The sequence below is a fragment of the Teleopsis dalmanni genome, chromosome 1, assembly GCF_002237135.1.
Source record: "Teleopsis dalmanni isolate 2A chromosome 1, ASM223713v2, whole genome shotgun sequence".
In the NCBI taxonomy this organism is placed as follows: Eukaryota; Metazoa; Arthropoda; class Insecta; order Diptera; family Diopsidae; genus Teleopsis; species Teleopsis dalmanni.
Window position 1 is genome coordinate 3,913,601 of NC_051846.1, and position 26,498 is coordinate 3,940,098.

Consider the following 26,498-nt stretch of genomic DNA (forward strand, 5'->3'; position numbering starts at 1 on the left):
GTATATAAATTAAGCGTAAATTAAGCGTATTTTGGTTTTGTGTGTAAACATGCGGGTACATGGTTCAAATTGGGCAGAGTTCTATTCCTAACATTTGTAGGAGGCATTTGTGTCAACCAAACCAATAGATGTTTGCAAAGATCATTCATTATGTTTATTTGGCGGCGTCCGAAAGTGCTATATGTTCAGAATTTTTTATATCAAAGTTTAGTTTTTGGATTTGAAAACTTCCTAGTACCCTTTTTTCTATTTGGAAAGCATTTCCTCCCATAGAACGTATAATTTTTAATTATATATTATTTATTAAATAATTCTATAAATATTATAATATATTTACTTACATATATTAAATAAAATAAAATAAAATAAAATAAAATAAATTCTATATAATAGATACCCAAGGCAAGAGTTAAACTAAAATTAATTAAGTTGATTAGATAAATAATGATTAGATAGTTGTCTCCAAACTAACTCTAAAATTAATCTCATATATTCTCCCTATTTTTATACATATATACCTATGAGTAATGTGAAAATTTCATAGAAAGCTTTGGTAGCATAATATTTAATTGGTGTAAGAAATCAAGTGAAATTCAAGTTCTCCTAATGACTAACTGCTATATAAAGTAAACCATTGAAACATATTACCCACCACTGGTAACTTTTATATTAAAATGATCTCTAATTTCAAACAAAGGGAAATATTAGAGTCTTTTTGAGAACATGTATGTTCTAGTAGTCGCATGTATATCAAGTTATTATCTTTGTCTGTCTCTGTGGGTCACTAAATGTTTATTGTTCTTCCATCTCAGTAAACACCTCAGTAAACAACTTACTAAAAATATTTGACTATGTCAAACTCTATTAACTATTAACTCTATTAAACGAATTTGAAATTAAATGAATACTGAATGGTAATAATTAGAAAATAGTCTATGTATTAATCTTAAGTACGACGATTTATTCATTTATTCTGAAACTCAATATTCAATCAGTGATACTTCGGTTGTCTAATAGTATAAGGATAATGCTATTTACTTTATCTATCTATCTGAGATAACTATCTACACTATCTAAGATAAAGTAGCTACTTAATCACAGAGCATGCGAGAGGTGTTTGGTCATTACACCACAATACACCAATAACAGGAGTTTTTGGTCTGAATCTTTTTTTAGTCCAGAGCATAGTCTACTGTCAAAAAGAATGTGACTAGTAGATGCTAGCTTATCATAGAAAAGAAAAATCAAAATCCTTTTAGCTAAAGATCTTAAACACGTTTAGCCAAAAATAAGTAACCCACAACAGTTTTAGTTACATATGGGTATAGAAAATATATTCCTGTTAGAAGAGCCGTGTCATATATTTCTTATTAAATTGTAATCTGTAAGTCAATATAGTAAAATATATATGTTTAACCCATAACAATATTAAAGATATATGTTTAACCCATAACTGTTTTAAACATATATGTTGAACCCATAACTGTATTAAATATATATGGGTATAAAAATTATACTCATGTCAGAAGGCTTAAACCATTTTATATATATTTTATTTAATTGTTTTCTTTAACTTAATATAAATATAATATATATTTTAATTAGTAAAAAAAGAATTATCTAACTTTTTATAGTAAGTTACTTTATTTTTTAACTAAATACTTTTCTCGCCCATGATCCTTGCACTGCTAATTTACCACTGTGTGATTCTATATTCCTTCCTTATTTAAATATTTAACCAATCCTAGAACATAAATATAAAAATTGGCGGCTAAAGTGAAACTCTATATCTTTGCTTATGTTAAATATCTGAACACTTTCAAAAAAAATAATTCCTGAGAAATAATTTTAACATCCGGTGTCCGGATGTTATAACACATACATATCAAACCCATAGACGTATAATTTTTAATGTATTAGTACTAACGTTTTAGTACTAACGTAATTACTAATGAACCCAAAATTGGTATAGGTACAGCGAAAATGGACAATACATCAAATTGACAATAATTTAATCCTTGATGTAGAGTATAATTATAAAATAATTTAAGTTTTAAATTAAATTAATAAAAATAAAATTAGATTAAATTAATGAAATCGAGTGGACTAGTCGTTAAGTCATTAGGAACTAAATTGGAAACTAAATATTAAAATGAGTAAAAAATAAATAAATTAAATATCAAAAATAATTTTAAGACCCCTGATGATGGGTATTTGGCAATACTGTATGTTGGCTCTATGATCTGCCAAAAATGTAATTAATTCAAATAATAAAAGTTTTGTTGTTGTGATTCATTATTGTATGAAACCTTTCTACTAATTAAAATAGTTTGTATTAAGTAAAATAAAAATTATTCTCTCTAAAGAAAATACAATTATTTAAAATAAAAAAAAAGAAATGGGTTGTTGTAATTCACTACTGCTCAAAGCCTTTCTACTAAACACAATAGTTTGTATTAAGTTAAATAAAAATTATTTTCTATAAATGAAATTTAATTAATTAAAATAATAATAAAATTGTTGTTGTAATGCATTACTGTTCGAAGGTTCTGTAATAAATACAATAGTTTCTATTAAATTAAATAAAAATTTTTTTTTATAAAGGAAATTCAATTAATTAAAATAATAATAAAATTGTTGTTGTAATTCATTACTGTTCGAAGCTTCTCTACTAAATACTCACAATAGTCGCTATCGTCATAGCTGACGTTAAACTGAAGTAAATTTAATTTAATTTTTTAGTATTAATTGTGTATAAATTCTCTGTCCTTCAAATAAGTACACATTATTATATATATATATATATATATATATATATATTCTTTTTTAGCTTTAAAATTAATATTTTATAAAATATAAAAAAATTTTTTTTTAGTTTGTTTTACAAATACAACTAATTTCTGCATAGCACGTAGAGAAGAAAGCTTTAGAAGCCATAAAATCTTAAACATTTTTTCATTATATATTAATTACTTAATTATTTATTGATTTAATAAATAATACTTTTGCTCTCACTTAACACTTAACTGTCTTATGTTATATATCATTTCATCTACAGTTTTTTTTTTTGGTACATTATTTGATATGAAACATTTTGTTACCCTGTATTATTTACACTAAAACCGTTCGATTTACTTGCTCCTTTAAAATATAAGTTTATACTCTGTTAAAATTTTATATATAAACTCGTTATTCTCTTATCATTTAATTAAAAATTTTGCATTTCTAAATTTGTTCAGTTGCAAATTTATCTACATATATTCTATTTCAAGCAAATTTCTTTTCGTATCTATAAAGTTCTTTCGAATATTAAACTTAAAATCTATTTCAATTACATGTAACAATCTTTAGAAAACAGTGCTTATATATTTATTCGCAATTTAAATAAAATAAAATTTTAAAATTGTTGAATTTCTATTACTCATAATATTTTGCTTGGACATTTCTGACCCTTTTTTGATATTCATTTAATCACAATTTTAATTTAATAAACCCCTTGAAAGTTATAATTTCCTTTACATTATGAACTGCCACGTTTTGGTTTCAAACAAAAGGAAACTGTAAAGTTTGGAAAAATTAATTAAAATGTACTAATTGCCATAAATTTTCTTGACTCCGATTTTTTGGAATGGAAAGTGAAGACATTTTCTGTTTTTTTTTTTATTCCTATTTATTTTGTTTCTAACATCCTTTAGCATATTTTTTCAATTCTAAGTTCTTTATTTTTTTTCCAATCTTTTATCAAAGAAGAATTGTTGTCAGTCTTTGTAACAATGTATCTTCTCCTTTAATTGGAATTATTTTGCTCTGATAAACTCGCGTTTATATTTGTTGACAGCAGAATTAAAAATTCAATTTTTGGGTCTTCCATGTGACACCAAACGATACAGTTTAAGTACTTAAAGCTTAGAGACCACAAAGTTTTGAAGAATAATTTAAGCGAGTGCAAATGGAATAAAAAGGAAAAGAAGTGATACATAATACAAAATAACATAAGGGAATCCAAATCCATGCTATTAAATAAGTGAGTCGACTATTTTAGAAAAACATCTGGACTAATGGACCATAGACCAATGGGAAAGCAGCAGTGGTCAGAAATTCAAAAACAAAATCCATTCGGGAATATAAATTATACAGAATAGTGTTTGGTTCGGAATAGAAGAACTAGTGGTTTAGTGAAACTATAGATCATTGATCAGTAGACACCAATGCTAGTAAATTGAGTATCCTGTTCAACCAGAAAAGTGAAGAATACAAGACAGAATAGAAAACAGAAGCAACTGAAAATATTCCTTGCAAATATTCCCAATTATTGGTTGGGTTTAACAGCTATTGGACATTTCGCATGAATGCAGAAAAATTGCGTATTTCTTTGATACATAAACGCCAAAGCGTTTATGCTAGACATCTGCATTCAGATTTTCTTGATTTCAAGACCCTGAATTTTATATACGAGTGCACAGTAACAAACGGATTTTATGTTCCACTTGGACAGCAGAAAAAAGGTTGCTATTACTAGAGCCAGTTAAAACCACTAATGCATATCATGTTTTGCACAAGAGATAGAACTACTGAGGTGTCCATCTTATATTGCAATAAGTAAGATAATTTGGTAAAGTATAACACAGATTATAACCACATGAGTTTCATATCAGTTACAATACGTGAATCACGTCTTGATGATGTATACAACACATAGCATAGTTAATACTCAACCGTTGAAGAAAAAAGATTGTGATTATTGGGTTATCACACCTTCTGTATGAACGATGTGCATGCACTCTCTTTCTCTCTCTCTTTCTACCTTATCTTCTTAGATTCATTATGGAAACTAATAAATTGGATTTAGAATAGGTTATTTTGTTCTTAGGAATTGTTGAAGTTTCTTTTAATAATGATAAACTGACTGTGTTTGGGCTTTATCAATTTTATCCTACCTTAATAAAATGCACAGACTTCATCCATAAAGCGGATGCAAAAGATCTCTTAGGTTGTACTACAAGATTTTTTCAGTACAATAATAGTGCATGTCAGCGTGACCCAGAAGTTCATACAATCTTTATATAATTTGGTATCTGGGCCACTTCAATATCATAGAAAATTATGAAACAGATGAGTCGGCTCGACAATATACCATTTTTTTTGAATAAATGTATGTATATAGTACAGGCTTCTATAATAGCTGTCATAACCACTTCTTAATCACTTTCTCACTTACTGAATAGCTTCCTGAATTATTTTTCGTATGATTAATTTAAATTGTTGCAGTAGTATCAGATTGTAACAATACTTACATTTTTAGAGTAGAAGTTTAACAGTTCTAAAAAGTTAGGATCATTAATTTGTCCATATCATCATGTTATCATTTTGAGATAGCATGGCCAATCTATAATGACTTCAATAAAAATTAAATTTGCTGATTAATAAAATATATAAAATATAATAAAAAAAAAATAAAATCTGCTAACTTTTTTAAAAGATCGTTTTCATATGGCAATTCCTTTGCTTTAGATTTTTAATCCAGCCTTTTTATCCACTAATATTTTAGGCTCGATATACTCCAACTTTCTGAAACCCCATGACAATTTTTGTATTTAGTTTTTATTACAAAACTTCCCGTTATATATATTAAATTCGTTATAATTCCAAGCTAGATGCAAACTTTATCTTACAAACTAATTTACCTGCACTAATCCTTTTGTATTTATTTTTATACAAAAAAAAAAATCTTTTCCTTATATACAAACTCAGACTTACTGGAAAACTAAATTACAAATACTTACATTCAAATAGTTTTACTTGGCCAGTTTGGATGCTTAGGTGCTAACATCCTGCAGCAGGAATGCATTGGAACTCGCACTACCAATCACAATCATACTACGACTATTCGGCAATACAAACACCTCAGTAGAGAGACCAATCGGACTCATCGATTGTGAAGATTTAATAGGACTGCGTTGTGGCTCAAGTGAACTTTTTTGTTGCCATTCACTAGAGTTCTGACCGTCACAGCTTCTTTGTTTCACACTGTCCAGGACGTCAGGAATATTTGCAGTCTCAAATTTCGATTTCTGTGTTTTGCTGTCGCTGTGGCTTAGACGCGTCGTGGTCGTCGTTATTGTGGTGATGGACTTGCGTTTGCGACGCGATATTGTCTCTGTCTTGAAATTAACAATTGTGTCTTTTTTTATCAGATTTTTTGTGGTTTCGGTGGTGCGTAGATTCAATTGCTGTTTATTACTGAGATCCGATAAACTTATATTATTTTTCAGTAAAATTTCCAAATTTTCAATTGAGTCCTTGAGCGTTGGTTTCTCGGTTGTTAGTTCGTCCTTGAAATCGTCCACATAAGTGCGAGGAAGAAAATTTGTTTTGCTGCCTCCATCCGCTGAATTTTCAATGGAGGATGAGTTTTTGGTAATCGCTGGCACATTGCCAATGGTTACTACACTCGAACTATTCGACATGCTCGGCGTTATGCCAGTGGAACTTGCTGTGGTGCCAAAGGAAGAGGAAATATTATGCTGACGGCATAGCGATTTGCGCCTTTGTGCAGTCAGGCTGTGCATATTTGAGTTGAGGTCAATGTCAGGTGAAAGATCTTCTGAGCCAGCATTGCTGCTGGTTTGCTTTGAGAAGGGCGCTGTTGATTGTTTTATTGTTGCAACGTCACTGGCCGGATTTGTGGCATGCAATGGCAAACTGTTCGGTATGCTTTCGTTCACGTTACTTACTGTCGTTGCTGTTGTTGTTGTGGCTGCTATGCAACTTTGTGCGGCAGTTATTGGTATTGTTGTTGCATTTGCAACAACAACTGGTGTTGTTGCAATTGGTTCAGTTTGTGGTAATTTTGCTTTTAAGAAATACGTGATCATGGAACCTTTGCCTTTGACATTGACACTGCCGCGACAGGTGAGTTCATAACCACGAGTGTCAAGAATTTGATAAATCTCCTGTGTAACCTTTGGTTAAATAAAGTAAAGAAAAATATTTCATATCAAATTTATTTCTTAAAACGCAAGGCTATATACTATGTGTATGTGTGTGTAAGTAAACAAACAAATAAATTATTATTAATGGCAAAATGTAGCGCAATATAACACTTGCAGGCGATAAGAGTTTGAAATGTGGGTTTGTGTGCAGTCATGTACTGGTATGGAAAAATAATTTATCTTTTATCCATTTTTAGTTATATTTTCGATTTCATTTCATGTGCCAATGTTTGCCATGTGACTTTGCTAGAGGACACATAGAAGAAGCACTTCAGTGTTAAAGAGCAACGAACGATGATGAGTGTTTCTGATGAATTGACAATTCTGGATTACTGAACTGTGACTGAATCTACTCCGAATTGCTTTTTTTGAGTGTTTGGAACTCATATATTGCAACGATGTTATTTGAATATTTATCGTAGCTCAAGGATATAGAAGAGATATGTGGGATTGTGCTATAATTCATTTGTATTTATTTTGTAAGTTGTCATTTTTCTGTAATATTTTAATATTACTTATTTTTAATAACTTCCAAACTGTTAGTCGATTAAAGAAAACTAAATGTCATGTAATCAATTCAGATTTAATCATTTAATTTTCTTACACAATTTACTTAATTCGATTTATTTGGTATATATCTGACAAAAAATTTAGTTTATTTTCTTTACTGTATGTATTTAGGAGAAGAACTAATGCACTTGGACAAATGTGCTTTATTAATTTTTATTGCTAAGAAATATTGTAAACTTGATTGAACATATTTTAAATTTATTACAACAATAAGATAAAGGATATATCTAATATATATGTATTTTATAAATATACGATATATCTCAAATGTATTCAAATGTATTCAAAAAATATGCAAAGCTTTCCATATTTTTAATATGATTTTCATACATTCATTATTATTCAGTAATCTCATCATGGATTCATTAACGTCATACTGCGTCGTGTTCTACATCAAATCAATGCTTAGCATAATAAGCAGAAAGTTTTAACAAAATATTTGATCTTCTACACCATTTATATTAAATGCATCGTCTCAAAATATAACGATGTTAGATTTTTGTTATAGATCTTGATCCTATGCTCATCAACGAAAGGTAAAAATATTCAATACAAAGAATACATTAGCTAATCATATAAAGTAAATCGATGTTTGAAGGTAATAAAACTCCTTGTAACCCTGTCTGAAAACTGGATAGTCAGAGAGAAAAAAATTTCGTAGCTACAGATAATATCATGTTATCAAAGCAGATCCAGATTTTCCGGGCACCATAACTTGAGAATAAACTTTTCATTACACTCTATGCTGATATGGCTGCGTTCTTGAGGTGTCAGATTTCATATAAGATAATAACACTATATTAAGGAAGATCTTAATTTCCTGAACACTGCGAAATAGCAATGGGTTTTTAAAAATTTCAATAACCTTCATTATGTTCCTTACCAAACTGACTTATATTTTGCGATGTTGCACTTAAATAAGATAACTCCACCATATTCAATAAGATTCTGATATCTTGCAACCGGTGTCTGGATAAAGGATTTTGAAAAATGTTAATACTCTTGGCAATTTTTTTTCACTATGCTCCTTGTCAATATAAATTTGCTTTTAACGGATATCGCACTTTAAATCACTGTCTAAGAAAAAATACAGATTTCTAGGATACACCGATTTGAGAATAGATTTTGGTGAATTTTAGTACTTCTAACAACTTTCACGACTACATTCTCTGCTCATATAGTTTGATTATTGAGATGTTAGACTCTAAATAAGCTAACATGACTCTATCAAGAGAAAACCTAATAGTGCAATGTACCACTATGCTTCATGCCAATATAGCTGAGCACTTTAGATAAGATAATGCTGTTGTAATAAGGAAGATTCTAATTTTCCGGGCATACAAATATGATTTCAAATGCAGGGTAGCAACAGTCTGTTTATATATGTACTCTCGTAACTGACCGTGTGGGGTAAAATGTTATGACGTCATGGGTCCTTTTCTTATGATGAAAAATTTATCGTTTACAATATTAAAGAATACGAGAGGGTGGGGACGATTTATAACATACTAACGAATTAATAAAACGTCATTGCTGTTTATTGCATTTCTTTGATACCAAGTAATTTATTATTATCACAAATATAATGATTTTATTTTAATAATATTTTGAGCAGAATATTACTATTGAAATTAAATGAGTTTATAGATATTTTATTGTCATTATTTTTAATTAATTTTAATATGTTGCCATGTAATGGATAATGTTACGCTTTGTGACAAATTATTGTTTGTTATAAAGTATCTCATAAACATTTGAATTAAAACATGTGGGAAAAATGCAATAATTATTTACAAACTGATGATTACCTGTATATGATCCACTAGGCCAGTAGAATCCATACGAGATGCAACATTAACAGCATTGCCCCATATGTCATATTGTGGCTTACGTGCTCCGATAACACCGGCAACGACAGGTCCAATATTAATGCCTTAGTTTTAATACAAATAAATACATAAAATAATTAATTAAATTTCATTGTTTTAAATTATATGAAAAAAAAATAAATATTTGTAAATATTTTATGAAAATTTATAAGGACAAAAACATTGTATTAAACTTTAAAATAAGGTCAGTTCATATACATTTTTAGTTTCAAACCAAAATATCTTAAACCAAGACCATTTGAATAAGTCGTCAGTTAGTATGTTCTATAAAACTTCTTCATTGAAGATACTTCTCAAGCTCATAATACGAAAGGAGTGGATTAATTAAATGAAATGTTTTATTGGAAAATTATTCAGATAATGAAGAATGAGAATTGTATAGTGATCAAGAGTAAGAAGTAAGAGTAAGAGTAAGATTAAAAGTAAGAGTAGAGTAGGACTAAGAGTATGGTTAACAGTAAGAGTAACAACTTCGTTGTTCTTATTGTAGCCCGAGAAGATCTGGTGGTATATTCCCCTTTAAAAATGTGATTGACACTGGGCTGTCAGAATTTACTAGTGACTCCGGGACATAAGCCCGTCACTTTGGAAGAGTAAGAAGCAAGAAGAGGAGTAAGAGTAAAAGTAAAAGTGAAAGTAAAAGCAAAAGTAAAAGTAATAGTAAGAGTAAGAAGCAAGAATAAGATTAAGAGTAAGAGTAAAGCAGGACTAAGAGAATAGTTAAGAGTAAAAGTAACAACTTCGTCGTTCTTGTTGTAGCCCGAGAAGATCTGGTGGTATGTTCCCCTTAAGAATGTGATTGGCACTGGGCTGTTAGAATTTACTAGTGAATCCGGGACATAAGCCCGTCGCTCTGGAAGAATAAAAAGCACGAAGAGGAGTAAGAATAGGAGTAAGAAGCAAGAGTAAGAGTAAGATTAAGAGTAAGAGCAATAACTTCGTTGTTCTTGTTGTAGTCCCAGAAGATCTGGTGCTATATTCCCCTTTGAAAGTGTGATTGAAACTTGCCTGTCGCTCTGGATCAAATTTTCTAAATTTCTTTTATCAATAGCTACGGTTTTTTTTTTGGTTAATATTTCATAAATATCCAAGAGTAGATTTCGAAGAAATATGACTTTTGTCTCTCACTCACGATTATTTGGTTGGGTATTTTTCTGAAGCTTGTCTTTCTTGTTATATGGTTTCATTGCAGTTTACAGTATTATCGGTATCGGTGAAACTAAATATGTTACATACTTTTTGATTAATTTTAATAAGCATTTATTAAATCATTAAATCATTTAAATTAAATAAGCTTATATGGAAGTGTATATTATAAATTTTTTCTTTAAACTTTTTATACCTACATAAAAGTGTTAAAAGGGTAAACTAGCTTTGTGAAGATATTTGTAACTCGTCAAAGGAAACGTTCTAGATCTTATAAACTCTACATATTCTTGAACGGCACAATGAGTTGCGCTTACTTAGCTCTGTTCGTTTGCTCATCTGTTTGTTTCAGTTTAAACTAATCCATTAGTTTTTAAGTTATTCAAATGGGACTTTAAACACATTGTTTTCGGAATTGGACTCTGCTCATTTATTGAATTGATCAAAATAAAACCAATTTGTCGCTAATGGTTAGTAATTAAACAACTATAGAACCAAAGCCGCTAAAAATAACTTGGGAAAATTTTTCGCCAATGAACTACAAAAGTTCAACACCGATGGAATTATGAAACTGCCCGTTTAATGTCAAGCGGTCATAAGTAATGAAGGCCAATATATAATCGCATAAAATTGATTTCTCATGAAGACAATTTTTGTTTAAAAATTTTCCATAAAACTGCGAATATTCTTCATATCACACAATTTTCATATTTATATCCTTACATATATTTTATATATATCTCTTTTATTTTTTCTTCCAGTAATTACTTTGTGTAGGCATTTATCATAATTTTGGTTTCTGTACTTATTCTCGCATTATACATATCCCACGCTTAGTGTTTTATCTTGTAACTATTTGGTATCAATATTCATTTATCTTATAAATTATTCTTACCCACACGCATCCGAAAATTATTGAAGGAATGCATATTGACCTCCTCGATTTTTTCAAATAATTGCAGCGAATAGTCCGCCATTGCGGTGACATGGCGGAAATTAACTTTGTCACATGTGTTCGCTGTTAAACCGGATGCCGCCATGTAAGTGGCACCAGTGCTTTTAATTTTCTCAATATAACTAAAAATTCGTTTGAAATAAATAAAAATGAAACATTAGCTTTCAGTAGAAATCATATTTATATTGACTTTATTACAAAAACTAAAATAGAAATGCACAACTGCAACGACAAGTGCACTGCAATGCCAATTACTTGACTTACCGAAAGCGTTCCTCACTAAGTAATTCATCAAAATCCGCTATAATTTCATTTAACAAGCGCAGACACTCGACACCTTCATTATTCCCCTCCAGTTCCACGTAAAATTCTGAAAAATTCGGTATTGAAGCGAATAATATACAAACGCTGTCGCATTGCTCGTGATACAAATCCTGCATGAAAATTGATTGAGAATGAATATTTGTGCATCCAGAAGTGCGTCAGTCACATATGTTGAAGGCAGTCAGTGTGTATGCGGTTGTTGTGAATGAAAGTTGACGACAATATACAGAGCAACAGCGACATCAGCAACATAAGCAACATCAACAACATCAGCCAGCACCAATAAAGATACCAAAACGAAATAAAATATTTAATGGATTAGAATGGAAATTTCAATTTAACGCTCTTGAGCATGAGCATCGAGTGCATCCTGCAGCAGCATGCACATAATGCATTACTAATGACAAAGGACGTAGTTATTTAGAGAAGAAGGATGTAAATTTCTTAATGGTTGCGTTGTCAATATAGTAAGAGCTGCAAATTGTGCTCATTTAATGGTTTCTCGACATTAATATATTGCTTAGTGGTGTGCCTTTGCCGCTAACTTGAGCAAATTCAATAAACGTTAGAACTCTTTAAATAATTTAAATGCAGTGGCTTTACAAACGCCAATGCCATTGGAGTTGGAAATACTCGTATCCGTACTCGTACTTTCAACTTTTACTTTTGTAGATTAATATTAATTGAATTTGGTTTTAGACAAATTTGTTGAAATAAATTTGGTGTACGAAATATATTGAATTTATTTGACATTTTACAATATAAATTGTTTTGTATATATTATAAAACGTCTAGTGTATGTTTCAACCTCATCATTTTGAAAGTTGAATTCAATTAAATTTTCTAAAGAAATCTTCAAAGTAAATTATATATACGTCAAACAAATAAATTATAAATGTTTTACTCTTTACTAAAAATTTATCCAAGCTTTAAGTTTCGATAATTTCCTCTCATGTTGATCAAAAATATATTGTCTTCATATCTTTTCATTATTCTACAAAAAATTTGATTAAACACCTTGAGGCATTTCTTCAGTTGCTGATTTTTTGTGAGAAAAACATATCGAATTCACTGAATTTTATATTTTAATCTACTACAAATTTTTTAAAAATTTTGCATATATTTGATGAGCAAAGAAGTAAAGTTTTTAATTACATTTTCTTAATAACTATGAGAAAAGTATCAATGCTTATGTAAATTCTCTCATTTAATCTACTACAATTTTGTAAAAAGTTTTAGAAAGATATGAAGCGTTTCTTTACTTAATAACTAGTTGTGAGGCAAACATTCTTTAAATGCTCGAATCTAAATGTATAAGAATATCTATTTTTCTCTACTATCTGCTGAACACCTTTCTTTTATCACAGACTTTAGAAAAATTGAAAATTATTTCTTCTATTGATGACTTCTTTTGGGAAAAGTATGTAAATATAATCTCTAAGCTCTCTAATTTCATCTACCACAAATTTTATAAAAATTAATTGACAGTTGTTTCATTACAATTATTTCAGGATTGCACAAATAGTCCTCTTAGCACATCTTTTCAATAATTATGAAAAAAGCTTAAAATCTATTACAAATTTCATGCGTATTTATTTTACACAAAAATTATATATTATATTATATTAAAAACTTCTATTGAAGATTTCTTGTGAGAAAAGCATATAAGCATAATCTCCGAACTCTCTAATTTAATCTACTACAATTTTGTAAAAAAACTTTGGAAAGATAAAGTTTTTTTAAGTAATGACTACTTATGAGACCTGCATAATCTGCTAAACAATTTGTAAAAAATTGTAGAGATATTTGAATTTTCCACTTTAATCTACTACAAATTTCTTAAAAGAATATTAGTAAAAGGGAGAAAACAGATCAACATTTGTATTTATTAGAAATCTTATTGATTATCAAAAAATGAAGCGACAGGCACGAAGTATGTGACAAAAGAATTGACAATTTGTTCAGATAGATCAATTTTATAAAGCTGGTAATATAGGTTCTGGTGAAACATCTGATAATCTACCAGCTCTTGAAATTGAAAGTAAAATTTTGATTTTTTGAGACGTTCTCTGTTTCTTCATAATCTGATATGTGGAATTTGTAATTATTTATTTACTTCAGTTTTTTTGCAAATGATTATAAATTTATTAAATATTTTGTAAAAGAATGGATTATGTAGCTGACACTTATATTTTCTACTATGATCTCGTACCATATTATAAAGTACAGTCCGTAAAGTACCCCTGGCACTACTATCTTGTAATAAATTCACGTTGGAACACAAGGAAGAATCTCAATGATTGTGAGGTAGTAGAATAACTATTACTTTGCGTCATCAATTCTTCGTGAATTATAAGCAATCATTTTATATATTAATATAAAAGCCAATAAATAACGATACGTATTTTGGCAATTAAATATGAAAAAGGTGTTAATGTTATTTACAGCTTTTCATATTAGGAAATTTCTTGTAATTCTATTAACTACAAATATTAAATTTCGGCAATAATAAGCCAAAAAAAAGTAACCTGGTAAAGTTGTACCACAAAAATTTCCAATACTTCATTACTTCACAGCAGAAGTGTGTAGAAATGAGCACAAACAAGTATCTACTTAAATATTCTTCCACTTCATCAGTGCTCTTTTCACATTAACATGACAAACTACATTAGATATTTACTGCATCGACGCCCACATCGAAACCACCTCCTAGCAGCTTTGGCTGGCAAACCATGCAAGAAAAATGCTGAGCTACTGAAATACTGAACATCATTTTGAACTTATTTTCCGACACTTAGCAGATTCGGTACTGTGGTTTACATGATGCAGCATAACGAATGCAACCGTACGCGCTTCTCTAGCCAAACCATCAGACCACCAACTCGCTTAACTTCAACTCCAATTTTATTTTCTGCTTCAACAGTGCAAAAAAACAAAAATTATATTGCACGTTCCTTAAAATTCGAGTACATAGACAGGGGAAGAAGAAGTACTTAGCTGTGAAAATCTACTCAAATGCACTTACATCGATGTTTTTATCTCTGCTCAAGAAATGCTCCGCAACATGTACTGGCAAAATGTTTTCCAACAGTTTCCGGTTGTAAGCTTGCAGATGTTCCATATCCTCTTTTTCCTCTGTGGCGTGCAGTGGAAAGATGAAATTGAAAGAAAGGAAAAGAAATAAAAGATATTAAAATGAAATTAACACGAAATTGTATTATCTTGCAGTAAGTGAATTTATAAAAGTGCGTATCTTTGTAAGTAGTTTTGTTTGCTTTTGTATCTTAACAGTCTTAACAGTCTTACAGTGGATGCATACTCGTATCTATGCATTTTCAATTTGTCTAATGCAACTAAAGACTGTAAACGATACAAAACCACGTTTAATCACTTTTTTTTTAATATCCTTCAATTGTAACAAATTGAATGAATCGTTTGTTCGTTAAATCCAAATCACCACACGCTCTCATGAAACTGTGCAACTGGAAATTAAAATGTAAAAATGTATCTGCAAATGTATCTACACATTTGCACCACTGCAACGGCTTTGTAAATACAGAAAATAAATGCTGAAATCAATTTTTAAGCTGTTGTGAATTTAATCATATTTTATAGTTGAAATAAAAACACAACCGAGAAATTGTAATTTATCCGGGGTTTCAATGCCAGTTTAAAAATGAAATTGTGGAAAAATTCTATAAATATAATTTTTAAAAATTTTTATCTCTGACTAGACTTGTTGCTTCTCTAAGTCAAGTATTTAAATTAAATTGTTATGTGTCAGAGTTATTTCAAAAGTTTTATTTGTCCTTTGTTATAAATGTTTTGATGAGGGATTGCTTTTCATGATATCTAAAATGTTTCAGATTAAATGCAGTCATCCTCTTCACACAAACATAAATTATACAGGGTTATTCATTTTGTGATTCTAAAAGTCAACTTAAATTAAACTCACCAAGTATCATACTAATAATACAGGACATTCAATACAGGACATTCTGCAGTACCTGATCATTTTAAGCTATTTCCTCACAATTCGTCGTCACAAAGGTAGCATAATGTCGGACATAACTTAATGGATGTTAGTTATTTAAACATAAAGAGAGTGCCAATTATACGCAAAAACATGATTCATTAGGAAACCTAATAGAAACAGATCAATGGTGACAAATCGCATGATATTATTGGTCAATTCAAATTACCAAAACGGGATACTACGGTTCGGGAAAATTTGAAAATTTTTGACTCAAAAAAGTCAAAACAGGACGTGACGACTGACTTGTGGCCACAATTTTTCTTTTTAATCCTTTTAATTTTTACAAGTTTTTCCACATTAATTTATTGTGAAAGATATATTCGGGAGAAAAAAATTTAGTTGGACCAAATAAATGATTGCAGAAATAGATTTCTATCGCCAAATCATTTTTTCAGAAAGAAATGAAAACGTTCAAAAACAATTTAAAGGATTGTCACGCCATGATGACATGTCGAAAAATCTGACGGTAGCTTCAATTTTTTTCTATTGAAGGAGCATGCTTTACTGTAATTTACCGTAAATGACAAATATGATATACATTTAAGTCGGAGAGTGCATACTTTTTAAAGTGATAGCACAAGTAGTAATGACCTGCAAAGCGACTAGATAAATTCCAAGTCTGCTTAGCAAAAGTAATAAATTTAATATTCGCATCGCATTGTGGGCTTATATCAATTAGCTTATGGTCTTAAAACTTCTCCTTCTATTTTCTTATAACCTTTTTTTATGAATCTGTAGAAATTAATTCTCAGCACCTATTAAGGGAATATTAGTCCCTTTCTGGTCTAGGTTATTAACCATTTCATTGCCTTCATGTTCTTCATGGCCTGAAACCCATTTTAAAACAGGAGTTTTGAAATTCTTCAAAATAATGAGAAGACTACGGCAATCCTTTACCATTTTCGAGGTTATTATTATATCCAGAAACTTTAATGCTACCGAACTATCTGATAGCATATAAATGTGGGTTCCTTTTATCTTCCTACAGGAATATTTCCTAACGTGTATTTCAATGGCATGCATTTCTGTCTGAAAAATTGTTGGGTAGACAGCCATTTGTCTTGATTTTCTTGAACTAAAGGTCATTTATTTTTGTTCTGTGGTTGCTCTGAACCAACTTTTTTTTTGCTAAATAAAAGTTTCAACGTTAGGAGGCATTTTTTTGACTACATATACGATAAATTATAGAACAGATACACTAAATTGTGTAAACATTTATAAAAAGCTCAAATGTATTAAGATTGAGGACTAATCTATTCAGGTTGCATTGCTTTCTGACTTTTAATAATAATAATAATGCATATTAAAAAATATATGTTGAATACTGATGCCAAATTGAGGGTCTCCTTATCTTCACAATATATTAGGGGACACTGACCTGTAATTACTTACGTTACTTTAGTTTATTGTAAATTAGTTTTAAAACTCATTTCCAGTGCTGGCAATAGCGTTAACTTTTCTTATAGTTAATGATCCGTCGAATGCAATATAATTATTAGTTTAAAATGACTTGACTTTTCTCAGAGTTCATTGTCTTCTTTGACAAAATCCTACCTTTCTGAGAAATTGAAGTGTGTTTCATGCTAATTAGTTAGCAATCTTTAGGAAAATTGTCGTTCAATGCTTTAAGATGTTTTATTTAATTAATTTTAAACAAGTTAATTACTTATTTTAAGTTCAAGCATTGAAGCTCTTTATTGTGCGCACTTTATAGTTGTACGCATGCAACACTTCAGTAAGCACTGGAAGTGACTTTTGCTTCATCAGGCCCCGACGAGATGCCATTCGGAGAAACTCAATTAATTAATAAATAATTAGACTTACCAGTTGCTTGTAATTTCCAAATGAAATCCAAACGGTAGGTGGCTTCTGTTTGGTGACTGTGAAAAATCAAAGCCAGCATAAATGCAAAAAGGAAAATTGAATCAATTATGTAACGCAGCAGTGTTTCCTCATTACTGATGCAGAGCATTCCAGAGCAGTAATAGCAATTCCAGCAGTCCAAGTAGCAATGGCAGTAGTTGCATGTGCAGTGGCACACATTGGAGCAACGTGGCAACACAGTGATGCAATGACAGCAGTTACATGAGTACCAATTGCAACCGACAATGATGTTGTTCCAGTCCATTAAAAAGTAACACCAGTGCCAGGATGAACGTCATAGTAATGTTTCGCAATAGCAAACAGGAAATGAAGAGAAAAATTATAAAGTTCGCAGTGAATTAAATTGTATTGAATAAAATTGTTAAAGGCACAAAGGTGGATAAAATAACTGCTAAATAGAATCTTAATGCATTTTACGAAGAATGCATGAAACCTTTTATGGCAGTAGGAAGAAGCATAAAATAATTCAAGCTTTGCAAATAGCAAATTTTATTATTTATGAATTCTTCAGTGTAATTTTCATACCATGAATTCTTGAAAAGTTTTTCATTTATTTTATAAATCTTCTATTTAATTTCTGATTTTTATGCATTAAACTTTTAATATTTAACTTACTCCAGCGTTAATTTAATCTCCTTTCGCGCATACAAATAAACCGTCAAGCCAGAGTAGAAAGCAGAGGCGAAAAATAGTAAAATTAGCTTCAACATAATTCGCAGAACCTGGTACGTGGCGCAGGTCATCATGGAGAGCAGTGTCAACAGCAGGAAAGTCTGTGCAAAATAATAAAAATATATATTAGAAATTAAAAAAATATTCCAGAAGCTCAAAAAGCTTTGACTGGAGTTGCTTGACTGTATGTCTGTCTGTTTGTTCGGTTCAGTTCGGTTCGTGTTTTAGGTGTGTGTAAAGTTTGTTAGCCAAAGCGGAAATTGCATATTAACTACAGCCAAAAGCCAGTTCCGCTGCATTGCACTCACATTAATTGCTAGAAAGTAATCACAGTGAAAATGAGTTTCGGTGGGCTTTGCTGATACTACAGTATATACTCCGGTGATGTTGGCCAGCAGGTCTAAAGTGAAGTTGCTGTAGGTCTTCATATTGTTATAGAATAGCAGCTCATTATAAGCCACTTCCTGCAGCTGCAAAAAAGTAAAATTAAAATTAGTTGATAACGTTGAGTTAAGTTTTTGATAATTACATAAAATTATAATTTATGCAGTATTTTGTGAGTAATATGAAATATAGTTAATGACCTTAAAATCATTCATATATTACTTCATTATCAATTAATTTTATTGAGATATTTCGATTTTTCAAATAATATATATAAATATTATAATATAATAAATTTTTTATTTTTCAAATTTTTTATATTTACTTCTTTGATAATAAATAGTATTATATTATATTTAATTTACAATAAAAACATATATTATATATCGTCGGGAAAAAAGTATTCGGCGATTGCTTTAATGATGATTAGTTGATTTTTAGTATGTATATAAAATTTCACTTTTATTTATATAAATGGATTGTCATAGCTGTAAGCTTTACATATACAATATACTTGTTATAAATTTCTTTGTAATTTAATTTAAAATAAAATAAAATAAAACTAATAATTATACTACTTACTATACTAAAAGGAAGGATTTCAAAAAAATTATTACCAATACAAAAAAAAAAACTGAAGATTGCACTGGTGTCTTTGGGAAGATTTTGTGCAGAATATGAAAAACGATCTCTATCATAAAGACCTATAAAAAAGAACTTTGCCTAGACCAATTTGGAATATAGGTTTAGATATAATATCCATTCTATTGACGAGAGAGTTCTAACTAAATTTTTTGTTGTTTTTGAATCACATACCCGATATACAAATGCAGCTTCAGATTGAGAGAATGCATAAATGCAGACTTTCTTCCTGTATACCATTAGATGTTAATCACAGTCACTGCAGCATTCCCGAACTTAGGGTTGAGGACAACCAATTTTTAGAGTACCTGAATCTTCTGGCATCAGATTTTAAATTTGCTAGGGTGTTTATTGATTCAAAATTTTGTAGTATACTCCAAAGCAGTACAGGGTAATGTCTAATGCATTTAACTCACCTGATACGATAATCATGCCTTTACTTGGGAATACCCAATCCCCTACCTGGAAGTGGGAAAGGGTGGGTATGTTCGAATTTGAGTAAAACATATTTAATGGTCTGAATTTCCAACAAGTCATTTAAAGCGCACTATAAATGGTGATGAAAAATGAATTGATTGTCAGCCGAAAAATCTGAAGTAATATATACGATCATAAACCCGAAATTGCTAATAAGGACGCTAGTGCAATGTATTTGGTTAAACTTTAAATGTATGATTGTGAATGTTATTGTTGGCTAATGTCTCGTGGCGTTATGATTTAATACAGTTACATTAGTTACCATGAATAACTAATGGGGTGCAAGCAAAAAACTGAGGAAGAATAAAATAATATTAATCAAGAGCATAAAAATGTCTTATTATATCAACATTAGACGTCGTTGTTTATTGTTTTACATAACCCAGCGAACCATCTAAAATAATTTATTCATTTAAGGTCTTATCTAGTAAGATTAAAGTCTTAGTTAGTTAGTTGAGGTGGAGGAAGGACGAGTCCTGCTCAAATAGCTAAAAAGCCGTTGAATCCACAAAAATCTCGTAATAGTGGAAGGTCAAATTAGAACCAGCCAGAGGCATTAACAAAGGCAAGAATCTGGCTAATGCTAATGCTGGAGATATCGTCAAGTGAATTGAAGAAGTGGGCCCCTAGAAACTTAAACCTGGCCAGACCTGGACAAAAACATCAGGTGTTCTGGTATCATTTCCTCAAGAACTGGTAGACACGCACTACAAAAAGTACCACAGGTTAGGCCGAGTCTAGCTTCATGCCGTCCTATGGACCAGTGTCCCGTAAAGACAAATATTAGCCTAGATACTATAGATTTGTTTCTACAGTTTAAGTTAGAGGTGCTTTATTTGGAATAAATTGGCCACGTACCCCTTGACCTGAGGCAGTAAGGGCCCACTCACTATTTGCCTGTCCCAAGGTCTTATCAGTAAAGAATATTTTTATTGTCATTAAATAATAAATTTGTTTTTTTTTTTGTTTGCTCTGTGAGAACTGAGAACTTTTTGTTGAAATCAGAACCATTAACAGTTATTTAGTATTAAATAGTTAAAAAAGACCCTGAGTGATGATTTTAGCCAAATCCAATCATGATTATAAACAAAAACTATTTATGAGCTACTCACCGAATATGTAAGTTAAATAGACTAAAGTTAGCAGTTTTAAAAAAATACCTAATTACTAATCTAGTCGTTATTTTCAAAATGTTTAAAAATCTTAAGTGCTTTTAAGTGCCTATAAACAGTTTGTTCCTAAATATTTACTTATTACTCAAAAGGAGTGTGCTAAGACTAATAATTTATGTAGAGTATTAATAACATAAAATATTGATCTTTTTTAAACTTTTTCAAGGAGTATGCTCCGAATAGACTAAAGACTACTTGACAAATTTCATTTTGGCACTTGAATGTCTGTCAAAAAGTGATTGAATAAAGTTCTTTAACAAGAACTTATGTCATTGAGGACTTTTCGGCATGGCTTCTGGCATAAATAAACATATTAAATTGCTGCAGCGGGAAAAAATTGTTGATTATGTCAACAGCAGCAACAATGTTTGCAGTTAACAACATAAATATTTGCGAACCAAGAAGAAGCAATCAATGTCACACTAAATAGTCGCCTATTTCTGGGATTAAAAGTGTATCGCAGTGATTTGAAAGTGGGAAATACAGGAGAAATGTCCTTTCCAGAAACAAGTTGATTATCCTTCAACTCAATTTCGATTTATGTCCTTTGATTGTGTCACGTATATATTTTAAAAACTTTTTATAAAAAAAAGTATATTTAAACAAAATTATGTTGCAAATTTAATGGCAGAATTCTAATAAAATTTGAAAGAGAATAAACTAGTGAGGATAAATCAGGTCGCTATGAAATGTGAAAACTTAAATATATAACAAATTTTTTTAATTAAAAATATTTTTTTTTTAAATAATATTTTGCTATTTAACTTTTATTATAAAAAGTAGCTGTTAAATAATATAAATATTTTATTTAAAGTAAGTAAAAAGTTTTCAACTTCAAAAAGGTTGAGAAACTTTTGCTTTAATCATTACTTGTGTCAAATGTCAAAATAATACTTCAGTCATATTTATATTATATAGTATATACCATATGTACAAATAAAACACATATATTACGAAAAACTTAGCTGAACTTTTATGCCATAAAATCATACTTTTGCTCTGCTAATGTTTACAAATGAGAATCTGATGACATAAATAAATACGAACTTTAGTACGAACGTTAAAGGGGAGATTTTACTTTAAGTGGATACTGAATTGTCAACTAATGACAGTTAAAAGGATTTCAAAGGACAAAATTTGCACCATAAATATTTGCATATCCAGAGCAACAATCTGACAAAAAAGAACTAGATGTCTAAAAATGACAAGGAGCCACAAATGCTTGAAAGGACGAAGTGTGCAATTGCTGTAGTGGCGTATTGGCGTAGTGGCATTCCCTCACACATCCATATGTGCACTTCAGCCAGCATTTCGCTTTCATTCAATTTTTTCAAGAGGAAAAATCAAGTTAAGAAATTTCTGAATTGCAGGCTTTTCAATTCAGTGGGCGAAAAATTTGGTGAAAAGGTTTTTTCAGATATATTTCTAAAGAACTTGTCTTTTGAGTAAACTTGGAACTTCAACTTAAATGATTGTCTTTTGATGAAATATAAAGCATTTCTTTCGATTTTTTTTTATTAAAGTAAAATTCGTTTTTTTATATATATCGATATATAATATCATTTTATTCAGAGTCTACCACTTTTCCACGGAAATTCGTTGGATTGAAAGTTTAAAGCTATTACTAACACTTTTTTTATAGTTTGAAACTTGAAACTAACAGTTTGATTTTTTTTCCTGTGGGTTCAAGTATTTCAATCCCCAAAAAGCGTAAGCCATCCATAATTCTTTCAATCGGTAGGTATGCTAAAAAACAGCAAAATTAAAGGAAACTGGAAAAAGACAGTTTATCCAAAGGAGGGTAGTTGGAAGTACTTCCATCTTTTGAAGTGCTTATAGGAAGTATTGACTTGAGAAAATATCGATATATTGGTCTATCGTATTTGTATATTTTAGGAAACGTAACGTACTGAATTTTGAGAATACAGTCAAACTTTCACAATTCGAAGTACTATTTTGTAAAGAAAAGGTTCGACTTATGGAGATTTCAGGTTAAGAAATTTTTTATTTCTTTTTATTTTTGAATGAAACTAGAATCACATTTTAAGATATTTATTTATTGAAATCAAATACAGCACGGAAGTTATAGTGAAGTGAAACATTTATAAATTATTGTTTGGGATTTTAATTTTTTTTTTTAGTAAAAAAAGATTCCAGTTTATTCCAAGTTATTTCGTTTGTAAATATATTATAAAAAATTTTGAATGTGTCTTCTACTTCATTCTTGGAAGGCTAATGTACAATTTCATTTACCAAACCCTCATCATTATTTTGTGCTTCACTTAGAACCGAATCAACTAATTCAGAGCTATATTGTTCAATAATATCGTCATCTGTAAAGAAGCTTGATGTACAAATTTCATAGTTAAGTTCAATAAATCGGAAGCATTGAAAGTTATTTTATTTACTTTAATCCACGCTACCAGCAAACAACTTAAAAAAAAAGTTAAACAATTGATTTGAACAAAGGGGCCTACCCTAACACCAAAATGGATTCATACTAAAAATAAAAATTCGACTTATAGAATGCACTTTCCACATTTCTATAAGCGCGTGGCAATATTCATTATCAAGTTAAAGGGAAATTCGAGTTATAGAAGTTCGAGTTATGGAAGCAGAATTGTATGTAATTTGCTCTCTAAAATTTTGTAAAAAATTCGAGTTATAGAAGTTCGAGTTATAGAAGTATGTTGAAAATATGAAAAAAATATTTCTAAAGCAACTATCTACAGATGATAACATCAATTCTATCTCTGGGGAAATATAATTTTATTCTCCAGAGTAAAATATTGGATTTGATTCTGCCGTCAAGCCATAACAAAGTGCGTATTCAATATTTTTCAGGACCAGTGCCGATGTGCTAATGCATCAGCTAACCTGCAAAATGGTTAGACACAACCATATCTATCGATTAGGGTTTCACTTCTGTGTGTTCTGTTCTGAAAAAAGGCGAAATTTGAATAACAGCGTTGCATGGTCAGCCAAATTTCAATAAATTAACTTAAATTTTTGTTGCTGTCTTTTCGTCTCTATTCAAACCCTTCTAATTTATAAATCTTTTTCTGATTTGTTTATTTATTGTAAATATATATTATTTTGTTAAATGAGAGAAATGAATATTTCAAATTAATGGCAATTATTTTTTTCTGCGAACGAAGATACTCAGTTGTTTGGAATATTGTGGTACAACTTTAATAAGAGCAAGTTATACATAAATTGACAATGACAATGAAATTGCATTAAATATAAAATGCTTATATATTTCTTTACAAAAAAATTTGTTCTGCAGTAAAACTAATTTTCAGAGAAAGGTATTGTATTTCATATTCCAAAATAAATGCACTTACCATGGACAGGACATTTGTCAGTGCTATCAGTGAAACTGTGCAAAATGCAAAACATTGTGATAGCAAACGATTCCGATGAATTCGTAATGAAAACCTTTTGATGCCAATTGGAAACTGTGGCCATGTAAAAAAATTGCATAAAAAGAGCAAAGAAAAAAAGCATTTTTTTTTAAATTATTTAAAATAGTCACTTAAAAATTAAATGCTTCACTTGCGTTGTGTGCCTATATGTGACATATAGTCGCTGTGCATCGCAACGTATCTCATAATGTACTTAGTACATAGTTACTTACATTCAAATTGAGTTCATGACAGGCAACCAACAGAGCTATGAGCATCATGATACCCAGAGCCAGACTGGATATAGCCATATTCAGCAAATTTCTGTAAAAAACAAAAAAAAATCAAGGAAAAAATTTGTGTGAATACAAAGGAAAAATGTCGAAATATTCAAGTGTAAATACAAAAAGAACTCAAGCAGAAATGTCGGAAATCATTTTTTTCCTCTTAGCGTATCTTTACAACAAACAGTGAGCATGCATTCGACTGTATGTTAAAACGTTTCACTTACGGTTGAAATACAATTAAACGCATTGCCGTGGTACCCAGCATCACGACGAAGCTGCAGTAGAAGTAAACACTCAGCATGCGATCAGGTTCGGAGGCGTACTTTTTAATTAAATCGCATAACATTTTTAATTTTTTTCAATTTTTTTCAATTTTTTTCAATTTTTTTCCATAAGCGCACATGTAAATATGAAGATAGCAATTAGTGTCAATATTCACAAAGTAAATACGGTACATTATGACATACTTTCTTCTCCAAGGAGTGGTCCTTGAATGACAGCAACACCGACTGACAGTGCTCGGCGCGCAAATGATCAATGCTGCGTGCATCGATGGCTCGCATTAAATACTCATTGACTTCATCTTCGGGATCCTTATTGCATTCCGCGCTGTCACCAAAACCGAATCTGTGGGAATTCAAAAAATTATTCATTAGCTCAACAGCCGAAGGGTTGATATTCCCGCCCACACAAACTTACTTTGAAGTATTCTTCTGCACGCTGCCGTGGCCCATCATGCGTAATTCCTTGGAAATATTACCATTCACTTGCAGGCGATTCCGCGATTTTTTGTGCTGTGCGTAATTAATTTTAAATATAATCATGAAAATGACAATTATAGAAATAATGAAGGAACAGAATATTTTAAATGTAATTTCTGTAATTTTCCGCAATTTCGTATAATTTATCGGAATATTGAGTTTACTTAGCTTAAGTGCTTTCACGTTTGCGGCAACACGTTACAACCGATTGTCATGTTGTCAACCGATTGGTGTGACGTAAATGCCCAATAAAAATTGCAATTTTTTTTTTATTTACGAGTATGAACATTAATTTTCACTTCCCCACAACGTATGCACGTGCACGTACGTGAGTGTATTTACAATTGCAACTTACCGGTCTGTAAGTATCGCCGGGCACTATTAAATAGGTTTCAATTTGATGGTCTTTTAGGTACGAATTCCTATCAGCACCTTTGCCCTCTTCCACTTCGTAGTCGCCGTCCAAGCACTTGAGTGTTTCCTTGGTTATGTGCACTCGACTGGCAAGGCAGATAAAAGCAGAAAAACATGGAAAACATGAAAATTGCAATGGAAAATAAAAAAACTACATGAAAAATCAGCAAAGAAAAAATATATTGCATTGAAAAATTAAAAAAATTCCTTGAAAAAACAGAAAAATTCAACTAAGGATCATTTAAAAAAAACAAGTAGAAATTTAAAAAATATTATGAGGATATATCTAACCAGTGAAAGACTTAAGTAACACATACAATGTAGTATAAAAATGTATTTTTAATTTCTTCCGTGTAAAAGAATTTCATTTTACACGGAAACCTCTTTTCAATTTTTATATCCTTTAATGCTTCGTTGCGTTTTTCATGAAACATAACTAAAAATAGCTTACGAATTGCATTCTTCTGTACTTACAAGACTTAACAT

The 26,498-nt window shown here is 30.3% G+C and overlaps 1 protein-coding gene across 1 annotated transcript; it reads right to left on the minus strand.

Annotated features, from left to right (window-relative positions):
- Positions 1-5,467: 5,467 nt before the first annotated feature.
- LOC119674112 (adenylate cyclase type 5-like) lies at positions 5,468-26,498 on the minus strand. The gene is made up of 15 exons (XM_038085271.1): positions 26,464-26,498; positions 25,954-26,098; positions 25,537-25,631; positions 25,305-25,464; positions 25,062-25,159; positions 24,784-24,874; positions 24,491-24,604; positions 18,777-18,938; positions 18,412-18,569; positions 17,737-17,870; positions 14,902-15,011; positions 11,817-11,986; positions 11,493-11,674; positions 9,371-9,495; positions 5,468-6,962 (listed from the first exon to the last, which is right to left on the minus strand). Exons 1-15 carry the CDS (start codon positions 26,496-26,498, stop codon positions 5,817-5,819), a joined length of 2,925 nt encoding a protein of 974 aa, XP_037941199.1. The 3' UTR covers positions 5,468-5,816.